The sequence below is a fragment of the Amblyomma americanum genome, chromosome 2, assembly GCF_052857255.1.
Source record: "Amblyomma americanum isolate KBUSLIRL-KWMA chromosome 2, ASM5285725v1, whole genome shotgun sequence".
Taxonomy (NCBI): domain Eukaryota; kingdom Metazoa; phylum Arthropoda; class Arachnida; order Ixodida; family Ixodidae; genus Amblyomma; species Amblyomma americanum.
The window spans coordinates 210,496,168-210,514,194 of NC_135498.1; the positions used below are offsets into that span (position 1 = coordinate 210,496,168).

The 18,027-nt window shown below is 45.0% G+C and overlaps 1 protein-coding gene across 4 annotated transcripts in view; it reads right to left on the reverse strand.

Annotated features, from left to right (window-relative positions):
• The window catches only part of LOC144122121 (rifampicin phosphotransferase-like), a 798,972-nt gene that overhangs the window by 380,671 nt on the left and 400,274 nt on the right, over positions 1 to 18,027 (reverse strand). For all 4 annotated transcript variants that reach the window (XM_077655660.1, XM_077655659.1, XM_077655661.1 and 1 more), the window contains exon 10: positions 4,932 to 5,094. In XM_077655660.1, the coding sequence (XP_077511786.1) occupies positions 4,932 to 5,094 (163 nt within the window). The remainder of the gene's footprint in view (positions 1 to 4,931; positions 5,095 to 18,027) is intronic.

The following is an 18,027-nucleotide window of genomic DNA, read 5'->3' on the forward strand; positions in this document are numbered from 1 at the left end:
ACGTTTGTGTCATCGGCATACAACACAATATTAGTAGTTAAAGGAATATTAACAATGTCATTGATGTACACAATGAACAAAAGGGGCCCTAGAATAGAACCTTGGGGCACGCCAAAGTTTACTAAACCAAATTCAGATTTTATATCGTGTATTTTTGTGTATTGCCTCCGTGAATTTAAATAACTCTCAAATAGTTTATTGGCAATTCCACTAATTCCGTATATCTCTAACTTTTTAAGTAATATTGAATGCTTAACCGAATCAAAAGCCTTACAAAAATCAAGAAATATTCCAACAGTGTAAAGTCTATTTTCAAAATTCTGATTTAAACAGTTTTTCATGTCTAATAGTGCTGTTTGGGTTGATTTACCTTGCTGAAAGCCATACTGCTCTGCGCAAATTAAATTTTTAGCTTGGAGGAAGCTATAAACTCGCTTGAAAAGTATACGCTCAGCTACTTTTGAAAACAGTAGCAGCACTGAAATGGGGCGATAATTATTCGGGTCATTTGTCTTTCCCTCTTTGAAGACCACTGTAACACGCGCAACTTTGAGTTTTTCGGTAAAGACTCCGGTGAGCAGCATTATATTACAGATATGTGCGAGAGGGCCAGCGATATTTCTAACAACACATTTAATCGGAAAAACGGCTATTTCGTCATCACCAGGTGAACAAGTGTTCCTAAGAGAATTTATGATGGATTCTAATTCATCTATTGAAGTGGGCGACAGAAATATGGAAGCATTACTTCTGGAATGCATGTATGACTGTACTGTTCTAGTTGCATAAGAATGAGCAGCCCCGTGATGAGCTCCAGCTACTATGAAATGATCGTTAAGTTTATTGGCAAGTGAAACTCCCGTGTAATTGACTCCATTAATTCGTAGTTCGCAGGGAAGATCCTTTTTCTTATTCCCTATGATTGCATTGATACCTTGCCAGATCAATTTAGGGTTGTGCGAGACTGCCGAAAGCTTGTTTTTATAAAATAAAGTCTTCGCCTTCTTTAAATCCATATTTAGTCTGTTTCGGAACTTCTTAAACTCAATTAAATCCTCCGCGTTTCTTGTTCTTAGAAAACGAGAAAACATTTCATTCTTTTCATCAATCCGTTTATTATATGGACAAATATGCTACCATTATATGGAACCTCGTAGAAAGTGGATGAACAAAAAACTTGAAAGCATGCAAAGACCGGCTCCATTTATGATGCCCAGATATTGTCACGTAGTGGCGACAGCTGTCGAAACAATGAAGACAGCGAAAGGTCTCCTTCAGTTCTTCTTCAGCAAAAGACCTGTTTATTGGGATGACCTGCGATCACAATGGACTTAATGACTCCGCGGCGGCGTAGATACAAGCGTGCTCAGTGGTCGTCGGACAGAAAGCACGCCGCTCTCGGGCATGCTGCTAATAGCGAACTTTCGAGATAATGCGTGCAAAGTTACTAGAAAATTCTGGAAAAACGTAGAATCAGCTCCGCCTGGATGCGATCAATGAAGATAAATCTGGTCGCGTCTTGCTTCGTGAACAAAGCGATAAAGCGGTGTGCCGGCAGCTTTGAAAAATGAACTCGTGGCATTTCTCCCCTCTCAAAGACGCACCGACCCAATGCATTAAAACTCAAGATGACTAGAAACAAAACGATTGGTGAAAAATGAACGCTGAGCATGGAAACATAGCATCCTTAACTTTTCGCGTCCAAAATATGGCTTTAGGCGGACGACATAGGCAACTTCTGGTCGCACGTTGCGACCAGAAGAAAATACACGTACTGACTATGTTACTGAAATGCTGCTTGTACTTAATGTGGCACCTGTAGCTGGCGCTTGACAACATTAAATTTTTTCTGTTGTAGCTTTCAAGAAATTCTAGTTGTTTTTTCCCCAAAGGAGTTAACAAAAGCAAAAAAAAAACAGCGCTAATTTCCACCCCTTCTGTCCGTCTGCTCGCATACAAAAGTGTAATTCTGCCGATACTAGACTATGCATGTGTAATTTGGGACCCTTTCACCAAGACTAACATCACCAAAATGAAAATGGTGCAAAGAAAAGCAGTTCGCTTCATATATAATAGCTTTGGACGTACATCAGTAACCGAACTACTAATGAAAGCAAACCTGCCACCATTAACGCAAAGAGACCGTGTATCACGACTAAAATTCCTCTTTCAACTTATTAACGGTCATTATAAAACCGACCTCACGGGAATAATTAGTTTTTCATCTGGGTATTCTACAAGGCAGAGACACAGTCGCACAATAACCGCCTTTAGCACCCATAATAACTGTTTTAAGTATTCTTTCTTTCCCCGAACAGTAACTGAATGGAATCTACTAACCAATGATCAAATTTCAAAATCATCACTATCGGCATTTATTTCAGGTATTGTTTAGAAATGTGTTGTCTTTAACTGTTTATACGCTCCATGGATCTAATTTGTATTATATGCTTTGTCTGTGTTATTGTTTTCATTATGTATTTATTGTATCCCACCCTGCTAAAATCCCCAGAGGGGATTGCAGTATTGATAAATAAATAAAATAAATAAATAAATAAACAAACCACACAGAAAGACCAGACAGGACAGCGCCTGTCCTGTCCGGTCTTTCTGTGTGGTTTGTGCAAGAATTAGCGCTGTTTTTACTTTTGTTACACAATGTTACACCAACTAGCCGAGCAAGAGGTACTGTTAAAGGAGTTAACCACCTCAAATTTCATTTTTTTTATGATTCTATATATAATGCATTCTTTATGAAGTAGTGGATTTCGTATTGGGAATATGTCAAGAATTTGGAAGAATAAATTAAGAACCGCTTTTTAGGCTTCCTCTCGTGAAGTCTACCTCCAGTGAAGATGAAACTAGGTATAGGTAAAAACCAGATGTATGTGTTAAGGAACAAGCAAGATATTGTCATTAGCAATATGGATAAGATAGTTAACGCAAACGAGAGTTCAACGCAAATCTGTACAGTAGTCAATGTAATCAGAGCGTTAATGAGAAAGACAGTAGTGCACAGCAATGCATCATCCCACCAGTAACGAAAGAGGAAATAAAGAAAGCCTTAGAAGCTACGGAAAAGGGAAAAGCAGTTTGGGAGGGTAAGGTAACAGCATATCTGTTGAAGCATGGAAGGAACATTGTGCTAGAAAAGCTAGCCACTTTGTATACGCAATGCGTTATGACCTCGACCGTACCAGAAGCTTGGAAGAATGCAAACATTATCGTAATTCATAACAAGCGAGATGCCAAGGACTTGAAAAATTAGACAGATCAGTTTACAGTTTACTATCCGTTGCCTACAAAGTACTTAGTAAGGTAATCGCTAAGTGAGACAGAGCAACCATAGACTTCAATCAACCAAATGATCAGGCAGGCTTTCGTAAAGGATATTCCACGATAGATCATATTCACACTACGAAGCAGGTGATAGAGAAATACGCAGAATATAACCAACCTCTATATAGAGCCTTCATTGATTACGACAAAGCATTCGACTCTGTGGAAACCTCAGCAGTCATACAGGCATTGCGTAGTCAGGGGGTAGAACAGCCTTATGTCAAAATACTGGAAGATATATATGGCAACTGCACAGCTACTATATTCATCCATAGAGTCAGCAGTAAAATTCCAATAAGGAAAGGCGTCAGGCAAGGAGACACGGTCTCGCCAATGCTATTCACTGCCGGTTTACACGAGTTATTCCGAGGCATGAAGCGGAAACAGTTGGGAATAAGAGTAATTGGAGAATACCTAACTAATCTGCAATTCGCTGATGACAATGCCATGCAGAGTCACTCAGGAGGGGAACTGCAAATCTTGATCAATGAGTCAGACAGGCAGAGCATAACGCTGAGTCTAAAATTAACATGCAGAAAATTGAGGTAATGTTCAACAGTCTGGCAAGGGAGCAGCAGTTCACAATTGGCAGCGAGAGCCTGGAAGTTATAAAGGAATACGCCTCCTTAGGGCAGGTAGTGACAGCTGATTCGGATCATGAGAGGAAATAACTAGAAGGATAAGAATGGAGTGGAGCGCATATGGCAAGTTCTCGGAGATCGTGAGTGGCAGTTTACCAATTTCCCGCAAGAGAAAAGTGTAAAAGAGCTGTATCTTACCGGTACTCACCTACGGGGCAGAAACGTTGAGGCTTACGAAAAGAGTTCAGCTAAGTTAAGAAGAGAGCGGCGAGGCATGGAAAGAAAAATGATAGGTGTAACGTTAAGAGACCGGAAGCGACCAGAGTGGGTGAGGAAACAACCGCGTGTTAATGATATGCTAGTCGAAATCAAGAGGAATAAATGGGCTTGGGCAGAGCATTTAATTGGAAGGCAAGATAACCCTTGGTCCTTAAAGGTAACGGAGTGGATTCTATGAGAAAGTAAGCGCAGCAGGAGTCGGTGGCAGATTTGGTGGGCGGATGATATTAACAAGTTTGCAGGCAAAGGGTGGAAGCAGGTGGCAAAGTATAGGGTTAATTAAGGACAGAGGCCTTTGCCCTTCATATGGTGTAGTAAGGCTGGTAATGATGATGATGAAAATTAAGAACGACGTTGGGGCAGAGGAAGTGTGTTCGCCCATACTGCTATTTCACAATTTGGCAGCCTTTGTTTGCCAGCAACTTAGGACATTGCATCAGCTACACAGGCAGAATACCAAAAGAAACAGAAGGCTCCCTTTAATACAGTTCCGCAGCAGGCCATTCTGTCCTGGTAGCAGCCTCCGTCTACACTGCTACTCGCGGAATGGCTCTATGTGTGGTTTCGCCGACACCGGGAAGCTGCAGTTCCCAGGCGTGTCAGCCAGCCTCTGCTCGTATGGGCAGAGGAAAAGGTAGCTTCTGGTTGCTGTTAGGTCTTCCCCACAGCCCCAGGCACACTTCGCAGAGTTTCATTGCAAAGGATCTGTCCGACATTACGCTAGGGGCTCACCAGGGAGCAGACAAGTAGAGCAAGCAGCCGGGGTGATCGTTTACAACGCAGGGCCACCAGCTGAGGGTAACGTGGGCTCCAGGGCACTCCGCGGCCAGGGGCTGCTCGTCCAAAGGCTTGTAGTCGGTGCGCACCTCGAAGTGAAAGTGATTGCGGCCCGGACCTGGTGGAAAGCGCGCAAAACATATATGTCATCATTGCGTTGCCGGTCTCAAAAGAAAATCCTCGGTGTACATTTTTCTCAGAACTTAAGCTGGGATGCACACACTCACTATCTTAGGAAAAAACTATCCTCAGTTGCAGGCATGATATCGCGTTGTCGGAGACTGCTTCCAGTAAAAGCTAAACTTCAAGTCTATAATGCTCTATTCAATTCCTATTTAAATTACTGTTCGTTGGTATGGGCCACAACAACAAAGACTAACTTAGACAAACTCCATTTGTTACAAAAGGTTATCCGCTACATTGGAAATATCGATCCAACAGCCAGTACAAAAGATGCGTTTGTTTCCTTTAACATCATAAGGGTTGATAACTTATACAAATATCGATTACTCCAAACATTCTTTTTTTCCTCTACTGAAGTCAAGAACTTACTCTCATCTCTGGCATTTTTAACACTACGTAGCACAGATATACACACAAGAAGTAAAGATGTCTGGGAAATCCCCCACTTCCGCACTTATTATAAACATCAATCATTAGCACATAACCTGCCATCAATGCTTAATATGAAGTCTAGGGTTCGACGGAATCCCGTCTGGCGGGGAAAATTCATACTGATGAAGAAAACATACACTCGCCAAGGTTCAAAGAAAATAAGAATGAATTGACGTTTCGGCGCCCGTACGGGTGCCTTGATCACAAAGAAGCGAAGGACGGGCAGGTGAGCTATATATGGGCAGTTTTTTGAAGGGTGCGCAGGTATATCTCTGGGAGATTGCCACGGGTCCGGTTAATCGTGTTTGGCGTGGATTGAATGCACAATGATTCTATGAGAAGGCGTTTTGGTAATGATTTTTCCTTTGCAATTACACGTGCTGCGTCCCAGTCGATGGTATGGCCAGTTTCTTGATGATGTTGCGCCAAAGCGTTTGGGATAGATTTTCCTTTGGCGACGTCATTTTGGTGCTGTTTGAGCCTTGTCTTGAATTTGCCTGTTTCTCCGATATAGGAAGCGTCGCAATCATGACAGGGGATCTTGTAGATCACGGCGAGTGTATGTTTTCTTCATCAGCAATGCTTAATATGTACCAAAACACAACTCGTCTGAATCCCAAGAAATTGCGCACGTACTTCATAACATTGTGAACCACATTTGATGTTATACTTAGTTTTTTTCTACTGTGCTTCCTTTGTTTACAATTTCGTACTGTTATTTATGTCAACTTGTACTATTTTTAACTATTTTTAGCTCATTTTGGCGAATATGATGCATTACATACTGTATTATGTTGCCGCAACAAGTTTTTTTTTTGCGTATGGTGTACATTGCTTTATATTCACATTATTTTTTTTCTCAACTTCACTGTTTCTGCCATGTAACGGTCTCCTGGGCCTCGTCAAGCTGCTCACCCAGCTTTTAGCCCAGGAGACCATTCAAGTTCTTTCTGGGAAAAATAAAGAATGATTGATTGATTGATTAGCTATAGCTCATTCACTTAACATATGCCTATTGGCAGCGCTGCGCTCAAGGCATCCTGAGAAATACTGCCAGCAGGATTGTGCTTATGGGGTTCATGGCAAAACCTCAAGCAAAGGCACTAAAAATGTGGATGTGACCCAGTGGTATTTTTAGAATGTTGTGCTACGGTATGGTATCGTACAGTATGGTATGGCACTTTATGGTATGATATGGTATGGTATGGTACGGTACAGTATTGTGTGGTTTGGAACAGTACGGTACGGTAGGGTACAGTATGGTAGGGTATGGTAAGGTATGGCACAGTATAGCATGGTATGATATGTTCTGTTGTAGGGCACGGTATGATACGGTACGCCACGGCATGATATGGTGCTGTATAGTAGGGTCCGGTATGGTATAGTACGGTTCAGTAATAGACAGTTTTAGCTGTGCGTACGCAAGTGCTTGCGTAGGCAAAGCGCTACCGCGCTGCGTGCGTTACACTGTCCGCTCCGAAGAATAGTTTTATTTAGCCGTGCCGCAGCGAACCTTAGGCGCGAGCGTAAACAGTAGCGCCATCTAGTGACAAGAGGTCAAAGCACATCGACGCTCGCTTGAAGAAAATTTCATCCGTGATTACTGATAACTAGGGTGAGTGCATTGCGAGCCTTTTTTGTTCCAAGAAAACTTTGCAAACCGAAGGAAATTTTAGAACTGATTAAAAGCTGGAAAATGCTTCACCAGGTGTCGTCGCTACAAGGAAAATATGCTGCATTTAATTAGGCCTAGGAGCTTTAAAATCGCCAAATTATCTGAACAGCGCCTAGTTGTCACTTATGCCGCTACGTGTGGGCAAGAGTAGGCGAAATAAAAACGAACCGCTACCATTTGAGCGAGCTATTGCGCCGTAGAATCCAGCGGCGACATTTGTTTATTCCGAAGCGGGCGAACAGGGCGCAGGCATCTATTAAACGTTAACCACGCAAGTCACGCAAGCGCCGCAACGCAGTCAGCTGGCTAGCGTATGTACGAAGGACGAAGGGCTTGCGGTTGCGTTCTGCGCATGCGCACTACCGTCCCCGCAAACTCCGTGCGTACGGTAAGCCGTGGCGTATGGTATGGCATGGCATTGTATGGCATGGTAGAATAAATGGAGAATACCTAAATAATCTACGATTCGCTGATGACATTGCCTTGCTGAGTCACTCAGGAGGTGAACTGCAAATCACGATCAATGAGTTAGACAGGCAGAGCAGAACGATGGGTCTAAAAATGAACATTCAGAAAACCAAGGTAATGTTCAACAGCCTAGCAAGGGAACAACAGTTCACAATTGGCAGCTAGAGCCTGGAAGATGTGACGGAATACGTCTACTTAGGGCAGGCAGTGACAGCTGATCCGGATCATGAGAGGGAGATAACTAAAAGGATAAGAATGGGGTGGAGCGCATATGGCAAGTTCTCGGAGATCATGAGTGGCAGTTTACCAATTTCTCTCAAGAGAAAAGTGTACAACAGCTTTATCTTACCAGTACTCACCTACGGGGCAGAAACGTGGAGGCTATCGAGAAGAGTTCAGGTTTAGTTAAGCACAACGCAGCGAGCCATGGAAAGAAAAATGACAGGTGTAACGTTAAGAGACCGTAAGCGGGCAGAATGGGTGAGGGAACAAACACGGGTTAATGACATCCTAGTCGAAATCAAAAGAACGAAATGGGCTTGGGTAGGGCATGTAATGCGAAGGCAAGATAACCGCTGGTCCTTAAGGGTAACGGATTAGATTCCAAGAGAAAGCAAGCGTAGCAGGGGACGGCAGAAGGTTAGGTGGCCGGATGAGATTAAGAAGTTTGCAGGCAAAGGGTGGATTCAGCTGGCAAAGGACAGGGTTGATTGGAGAGACATGGGAGAGGCCTTTGCCTTGCAGTGAGTTTAGTAAGGCTGATGATGATGGCATGGTACAGTAGGGTATGTTATGGCACGGTTCGGTACGGTATGATACGGTACGGCATGGCACGGTACGGTGTGGTATGATGGCAAGTATAGTAGTACGCTAGCGTACGGTGAGGTAATGTACGGTATGGTACGGCATGGTATAATAGTATGGCATGGTACGGTGCAGTAAGGTATAATATGGTACAGCACGTTGGGGTCTGGACGGCACGCCACGGTACGGTTCTGTACTGCACGGTAGGCGCATTACGGCAGACACATTTAATTGAGCATATGCAGTAAGCATGCATAATCAGCGCCTCTGCGGATAACGATTGCGCATGCGCAGAACGCTTCGTATATCAGGGCATCTTGCATACATACGCTATAAACCATAGCGTGCGTGCGGTATGGGCACGTTACGGGATGCGTCGACATGATGGCGGGGCCCTCTTCGCCCACTTCGTAATAAAAACATGTCGCCGCTTAATTTTCGACGCGATCACTGCCTCAAATGGTAGCGGTTCGCTTTTATTCCGCATAAAATCAGATGAGTTAGCGATTTTCAATTTGTTACGCCTAACGAAATCAAGCGTGTTTTCCTCGTACCAACGGCGCCTTGGGAAGTAGTTCTGTAGCTTTTAGTCAGTTGCTACATTTTCTCCTCTTTACATAGTTTTTGTTCTCGGAACAAAGAAAAAGGCTCACAATGCATCCATCCTGCTTATCAGTAATTATTGATGAAAATTTCCTCAACCAAGCGTTTATGTGCTTTGCCGTTTTCTCACCAGATGGCGCTACTGTTTACACGTGCCCCTGATGGATGGTACGGCGCGACCAACTAGAAATGTCGTGTTTACGCTACTTACAGCGTACGCAACGCAATAAGTGATGCGTACGCCCAACTAAAAATCCGTGATATGGTATGGCACGGTAAGGCACAGCACGGTACGAACCGACACGGTACGGTACGGTATGCTACACTGTAGGGAACCTGCACTGGAGTTTCCCCGCCTAAAACTCACGCCGCCTAGCGGCAGCCGCATCACTGTTTGGTGAGACGAGGGCTGCTGCCTCGACTAAAAATGCGGAACGGTGACCGATGAAAGGTCAAAATCGTCAAAATACGGCGGCATTTCCAAATGCCTTATTGAAGAGTGCTAAGAGAAGAGTGTTTCCTACTCGTTTTCATTGTGGACACGAGAATAAAAGCGGCTACCGAAATAGATTGACGCGATTAAACGAGCAGGGCAAATTCGCATTCGGCTCAATCGTTCATTGGTTTGTCGCGTAAGTTTAATTTGCTTAACGCAATGCGGCTATGCCGCCCGTGGCGCATGTAATGTGTGCAGACCAGAGGGCAAAACGCGCAAGCCGTGGCCGGTGACCGAAGGAAAATGTATTTTGCAAGGAATGCCTACCGACGTAATGCATCACCTTACATCTGTTGACGCACCAGGTGGCAAACCACGTGGTCAACCCACCGCACACTCACTGAATAAAAAAAAAATCACCCTGTGTCGGGTGGCTGGGAATCGAGCCCGGGCCTTTGGGGTTCGAGGCGGAGGCGCTACCACTCCGCCACGACGGCGGAAGGTGTAGCTATGAATAAAGGCGCATGTAGTGAATGCGCGCCTTTTATATATTAGCTCTTCATCTCGCCGCGATTACACTACATATACCCTGGCCTAGCAGAGCTAGGCTTCAACAATTGTTCAGTTGCTTCAGTGTCAGTATTTGCTTGTCTAGGCAGTATTTGTTTCAACATACATGACAATCTCACATAGCTGTATTCGTTTTAGATCGAACGGGAACAAAGTTTCTGTACATAAATGTGCTGCTGGAGGCTGCGCTTCACGATGAGAGTTCTCTTTTTTAAGGTAGGTATGCCGTTATCGGCTGCACTGACGCTTTTTGTTTTTTCCGGCATGCTCTGTGCTCTTATTTCCGTCCGTAGCAGGGGCACTAAAGGGGCAGAGGAAAGCATGTTAATTTCATACCAGCCTCAAATTTCGCATAGTGATGCAGATGATAGTCAGAAACTTTTTTTTTCTAGTTTTCTCTTTACAACTAATTCATTGCGCGGCACTAAATAGAACATCTTCCGATGTAGCACGTTCTCATCACGTTCTGGGGATTTGTAGTATGCTGCAGATGATCACTGTGCCCTTCCCTTGCCTGTGCCTTTTCGGTGTGGCTTACCACCGTCCTGTATTACGACAGTGGCGTCCTGCAGCAGTGTCATGCTTGCACTGACCTCAGACCAAGTCTTGCAGGTCCGTGATATGTGTAATGCACCTGCGGAAGCCATGCGTGGTGTTAATTTAGAAAGTGTGAAGCTTGGTAACCTAAATAAAACCCATGAAATGGTAGTCATACACGATCATAAGCTAGTACGCATGCGTTGAGGCGCAAGAACAGGCATTTGTTTGGCGCCTAAGCATGTTTCCATTGGCTTCCTGTCAGACTCACTACATGCGTTTTCAATTATGACGCGTGAAAGGATCCAAAACGGACAGATTTTGGCCTGGAAATAGCGGCGTTTTATAATGCACAAAAACAAATTCTGAGCAAGCTGATTGTTCAGTGCAGTTCACGGAAGTCCACTTAAATATTCGCGTCGTGCATTGGCACGAATCTTGGTTGATTCAGGGCGTTTTCTTAACGGGGTGCATATAATCTGCTGCGCAATTGCTTCCGCCGTTGTCAGAGAAACCGAAAAAAACGCACTTAAAAGGAGCTTGATCTTGAATCCCGTACTGCAGCATCAACGGTGCCATGTTTCACACAGTGCTGCGAAAGCATAGCCGGTGTCGACGTTTCCAGGAAACTGCGGCGTTAAAGACGTATTGCTAAACTAATCTCAAAAAGCTTGGGCTTCGGAACAGTAAACAAGAGAAGGTCTACAAACGCAACAGAAAGCTGACGAGCCAGCGATCACGCCAACCACGGGTCCACTGCACCGTCTGCTCCTTCCAACTATGTGATTCCTGATTTTAAAACCAGATGGCGGTGGGCGTAATAATATGTTTTTTGGGGGAAAGGAAATGGCGCAGTATCTGTCTCATATATCGTTGGACACCTGAACCGCGCCGTAAGGGAAGGGTAAAGGAGGGAGTGAAAGGAGAAAGGAAGAGAGAGGTGCCGTAGTGGAGGGCTCCGGAATAATTTCGACCACCTGGGGATCTTTAACGTGCACTGACATCGCACAGCACACGGGCGCCTTAGCGTTTTTCCTCCATAAAAACGCAGCCGCCGCGGTCGGGTTCGAACCCGGGAACTCCGGATCAGTAGTCGAGCGCCCTAACCACTGAGCCACCGCGGCGGGACATAAGATTTAGGATTTAGGATAGGTTTGTTGTTCATGCTGTACCTGCAAGGGTTGGAGACCAAGCAAGAGAGGAGCCGACTTGGCTTCAACCTTTCTTTTTTCAAGCAAGAGGAATGAATTAAACAGTAATTACGAGGACTAATACACGCGGATGATATAGTGCTAATGGCTGACAACAAGGAAGATTTGCAGAAGTTGATAGACATATGGGGTACAGAGGGAGATAGATTTGGTTTCAAGCTTAGCACGGAAAAATCTGCAGTCATAATATACAATGATGAGGGCAGCGAGCATAGAATACAGGAGTTCACGATAGAATTAGTGGCTGAGTACAGGTATCTTGGGGTGTGAATAAATAACGGTGCTGAGTATCTGACAGAGCAAGAAAATTATGTAATGAATAAAGCTAGTAGGAATGCAGCTGTGTTGAAAAATAGGGCTCTATGGAATTACAACAGGTATGAAGTGGGAAGTGGGATCTGGAAACAGGTGATGATTCCTAGCCTGACTTTCGGTAATGCACTCCTGTGCATGAGTCTAGATGTTTGAGCAAGGTTAGAAATCAAAGAACATGGTGTGGGGAGGCTAGCTTTGGGAGCACATGGCAGTACACCAAATCAGGGGGTACAGGATGATATGGGATGGGCGTCGTTCGAGAGCAGAGAAGCTAGCAGTAAGATAGCATTTGAGGAGCAATTCAGAAATATGGGGGAAAAGGAGTGGGCTAGGAAAGTTTTCTGATACCTGCACATAAGGAATGTTGACACGAAATAGAGAAAGCGAACTAGAAAATTGACAAGCAAATATCTGGACCGCAGTAGGGGGGCAAATCAGCAAATATCGGTTGAGGAAAAGGTTACAGAAGCAGAGAGAGCTCTGTGGAAAAACGGGGTACTGACGAAACTGGCACTGGGAACATACAGGATATTTAAGCAGGAAATTGCCAAAAAATCTATGATTAATGTAGCGACAGCTCTTTGTTGTTTGAGACCAGGACGGGAGTTTTGCGGAATAAGACATATAAAGTCAGGTACCAGGAGATAGACACGTTGCGTGTTGCGTGCGGAGAGGAGGAGGAAACGGCTGAACACATGATACTTATCAGTAAAGAGCTTCAGCCTACAGCGGAAAGCACAGGGGCTGATTTATCTAAGGCATTGGGGTTTAAGGACAGTGAAGGGAAGTACATTTTAAGCGGGTAGAAGTAACCAAGCAAAGGCTATCTGATTGGTGGCTAAAATCAAGACAGGAGTAATATTTCATAAGTCATGGCTAGTTGGCTTCAGCCATCCATCTATCCACCCATCCACCCACCCACCCATTTACCCATTCCATCCATCCATCCATCCATCCATCCATCCATCCATCCATCCATCCATCCATCCATCCATCCATCCATCCATCCATCCATCCATCCATCCATCCATCCATCCATCCATCCATCCATCCATCCATCCATCCATCCATCCATCCATCCATCCAGGAGCGCCCACTGAGCAGCACTGGTTCCCTCTGCTATGATAGGTACGGTACGGCGCAGTCCGGCCTGGTACGGCACGGTATGGTATGGTATGGTACGGTACAGTACGGTATGGTACTGACTGTACGAGTTCATTTCGCACACAGCGCAACCAAGACGGAATGAAAGACGAAGGTAAAAACGAACAAGCCTTTTTCTTGCGCGCCTTCTTTGTGGCGCTGTGTGCAAAATGACCTCGTAGCAATTCGCCAAAATTTCTGTTTTACTGAATGGTACTGTACAGTAAGCTATTGTATGGTACGGGGGTTTGCTGACAATAACTAGAAGATTGGCTGTGAGGGACGCCGCAGTGCAAGGATAAGGATTAACTGAGGCGGTCTTTGTTTCTTAAAGTCTCATGAACTTGCTCAAGATATCAGCGTTCTTGTATTTTGCCTTCATTGTAGTACGGGTGAGGGCCGTTAAATCTTTACGCAGTAACCGTTATTACCCCACAAAGATATAAATATTGAAGCTCGTAAAAGACCTTAGACGCTGAATGCCAAGAAGCAGCGCTGGCCGGCAGACTAGGTAGACTCGCCAACAAATCTAAATCAGCCATTTATTCAAACTTGTGTTCTCCAGGGATATGTTTAGCAATCGTCGGGACCTAATTACACTCTTCAGGCCAAGGTCTCTTTAAGCTTCACTCCGAACGACATTTCATATCACGTAGTTGTTAAACTCTCCGAACTCTGTGTTATTCCCTAACAGGTATCTCCCAGGCAGGTGTTCCCGCATAACGAAGAAGGCGATTCAGTTCTCATTCTGGTTCAAACGATCCCCACTGCCTACTGCTGCTCCGCTCGTTCGGGGTCAAATGCTTCGAGAAATGATTTTGCTTCCAACCTCTTAGCGCCATCAAAGGAATACGAGCAACAATTTATTGGCTGCCTGTTTTCTTCCTCTGAGTGGCGCGTTAGACAATGGTGTGCATGAATCAGCACCGTGGAATTTGCTTACTCACGTTATAAAACTTATTACTGCATCATCAGCTGTTCTTTCAGCTGCAACGAGTGAAAGGTGGCATTACGTGTTATTGGACTTCAGCTTATGTGGTGCATGAACCTTCTACATTTCATGCATGTAGTTAATTGTGAAACCTTTAGGTAAGCTTTGTTTTCGAGCAGCGATTTACCTTCTGAATGGTATGACGCGATAGCGCAGTGGTTTAAATAAGACCTATGCAGAAAGCCATTTCCAGCTTTTCATTCATACATCCATGGGAATACTCATTACCCCCCTGGTACAGTGGTTCAGCGTGCAGGCGATGCGCCACTGCCGTCCGATGGTAAGTGCTCCAAGCGGTGGGCCTTGTACCGCCCGATTTGCTGTTCTCTAGCAACCGATCATTTATTTAACTGCCACCTGCCACGGTGAGCAATTTCCTCACTATCAATTGGGCGGATTGTGATGACGCCGCAACGTCACTTTACCTAGGTAGCCCACATACCTGTCAGGTTGCTTTCTGGGCACCACGTGCAAGAGTCACACTCGTGATTTTTGGCTCACAACGCTGAGGCCCACATTGCCGACACCAGATTTTATAGAAAACGGGATTATTAACGCTATACGGTTAAAACAACAACACGGTCAATAGAAACTTTGTTTGCCCGCTCATTAGACAACCATTCACCTGTATTTTTTATCTTTGTCAGCCTTGCTATACAATGCCGCTGAAGCCATATTTAGAACTCAATGAGCCTGTTCTATTTCGAAACGCTGTTTTGCATGCGGTCGTTTGTGTACGTGTGTTTCTATTATCATTCACTGCTTGAACGGAGTGCGCAATAGAAGCAGGCGACCGAATGGTTAGGTAAGATACGGGCAAGTTCCATCAGGAGACGGACGACCAGATTAAGAAGCTCCAAAGCTTGAAAGCCTTTGACCTTAAAGGTATAACTAGCACAGTTATCAAAGCAAATGCATAAGCGCAAGTTAAATGGCATAAGCAGGTTTAATATATAACGAACCCAGCATGCTCTAGAGACCACAGGTAGCCTAAAAGCGATGAAGAGGAAATTAGTCGTAGGCAAAGTCAGATAAATGCGTTATGAAGCAAAGAGGGCAATGTGATTATTTATATGTATAAGATAGGTAGCGTAACCGAGAAGTTTTACACAAATCCCTGCAGTAGCCATTGCGATCAGGAAGTTCACGAGTGGTTCATTGCTGCACAGCAACTGGACATCCCAACAGTAGCGAAAGTGGAAGTAACGGAAGCCTTAGGAGCAATGAAAAGGGGTAAAGTAGATGGTGAGGATCAGGTAACAGGAGATCTGTTGAAGGACGGTGGAGAGATATTGCTAGAAAATCTATTCACCAATGCCTCTTCACCTCGAGCATACCAAAGTCTTGGAAGAACGCTAAAATCATCTTTATCCATAAGAAAGACAACTTAGATTACTTGAAAAACTACAGATCGATCAGCTTACTTTCCGTTGCTTGCAAGTAATCCTTAATAGCACCCGGACAACCTGAGACTTCAGTAAACAAAATGCCCAGGGAGGCTTTCGTAAAAGCAACTCGACACTAAACCATATTCACAATATCAAACGGGTGATAGAAAAATTCCAATGCCTAAGCGACCCCTATATTCAGACTTCATCGACAACGAGAAAGCATTTTACTCAGTCGAAACATCAATAGTCATGAAGGCATTACAAAATCAAGGTGTAGACGAGCCTTATGTAAAAGTACTAGAAGGTGTCTATAACTGCTGCAAAACCACCAAGGTCTTCTATAAAGACAGCGAAAGAATTCCAACATAGAGGGCTATTAGACAGGCAGACGAGATCTCTTCAGTGCTATTCACCGATTATTTACAGGAGGTAAGTGTTCCCGATTGGGAGCAGTTGGAGATAGGGGCTAATGGAGATAACAGAGCTATATAACATTGAGACCAGTTGGTTGATCATGTTCCAAAGAGCGTGCTTTACTTAGAAATCACAAGACGACTCACTGATATACAAAAGAAACGCTTTTGTCTTATGCAAATGTGTCCTCCTGTGATTTCTAAGTAGCATGTTTGGGAACCGAATGGAGTAGTTTGCGATTCACTTATTGCAATGCCTTGCTAATCCATGCATGTCATTAATTACAAAATATGACCTATGGCTTGGACATGTGAAGAACAATGGTGGGCCTAAAACTAACTTGTAGACAAGGGAACTAACGTTGAACTCTCTCGGAAGGGAACAACAGGTGCGATCGTTAGCGAGGCGCTGGACGTGATATAGGAATACATCTGTGCAGGACCGATAGTGGCCGCTGATACGGGCAAACAGAGTGAAATAACTGGAAGAATAATATTGGGGTAAAGACCATTTGGCAGGTACTTTGAGTTCATAAATGGCAGTTTACCAATATTTATCGAGAGAAAAGTATATAAAAGTTGTATCTTACCGGTGCTCACCTCAGAGGCACAAACGTGGATCTAACGATCGTAGTAGAGCTCAAAATGAGGAAAATATAATGAGCTATGGAAACTAAAGTGATGTGCGTAATGCGTGGAGAGAGGAAGAGAGCTGAGTGTGTGAGAGAACAAACTCGGCTTAATTACATCCTAGACAAAATCAAGGAGAAGAAACGGGCTTGCACAGGGCATTTAATGCGAAGGCACGGTAACCGATTGTCTTTAAGGGATACAGACGTGATTCCCAGGGAAGGAAAGCGTAGCAGCGGCGGCAGAAATTTACGCGGGCAGATGACATTAACAAGTTGGCGGGAATAAAGCTGCCGCAGCTGGCGCAGGACAGGGTTAATTAGAAAGACATATGAGAGGGATTTGTACTGCTGTGGGCGAACTCAGGCGGATAACAATCATGTGTTGCAATTTGGCATGGGTCCGGCAGGCGTAACTTAAATGGCGGCCAGACTACGGTACCTATGTACCTGTACAACAGACTTAGTACAGCCAGCCTTGACGCCCAGAGTGTTGCTCTTAGCGGCCGTGCGGTATTATACTTCATTTCCACCCGCCTCCTCATGCTCGCCCTCTCTCCGTCCGCTTTCAGATACCGTGTTTCACGCTATGTAATGCGCGCGCTATAGGGTGTTTGCCGCTACGTAAGGCGTGCTTTCAGATAGCGTGCCTAAATCTAGCACGCTTCCCGGTTGCTATAGCCGGCTGTAGAATTATGCAACGCCTGCCGGATACGTATGCATGCCGGGTATAGAGACCGCGAAGAGCGAAAGCTTCAGTCGTGTCAGAGTAGTGCAGCTGAAGTTGGGTGCTCCCGAGACCGTCGGACGCGTGCTAGAATAATGCAACGCCTGCCGGATACGTATGCATGCCGGGTATAGAGACCGCGAAGAGCGAAAGCTTCAGTCATGTCAGAGCAGTGCAGCTGAAGTTGGGCGCTCCCGAGACCGTCGGAAGCGTGCTAGAATTATGCAACGCCTGGCGGATACGTATGCATGCCGGGCATAGAGACCGCGAAGAGCGAAATCCTCAGTCGTGTCAGAGCAGTGCAGCTGAAGGCGGGCGCTCCCGAGACCGTCGGAACCGAGCTAGAATTATGCAACGCCTGCCGAATACGCATGCATGCCGGGTATAGAGACCGCGAAGAGCGAAAGCTTCAGTCGTGTCATAGTAGTGCAGCTGAAGTTGGGCGCTCCCGAGACCGTCGGAAGCGTGCTAGAATTATGCAACGCCTGCCGGATACGTATGCATGCCGGGTATAGAGACCGAC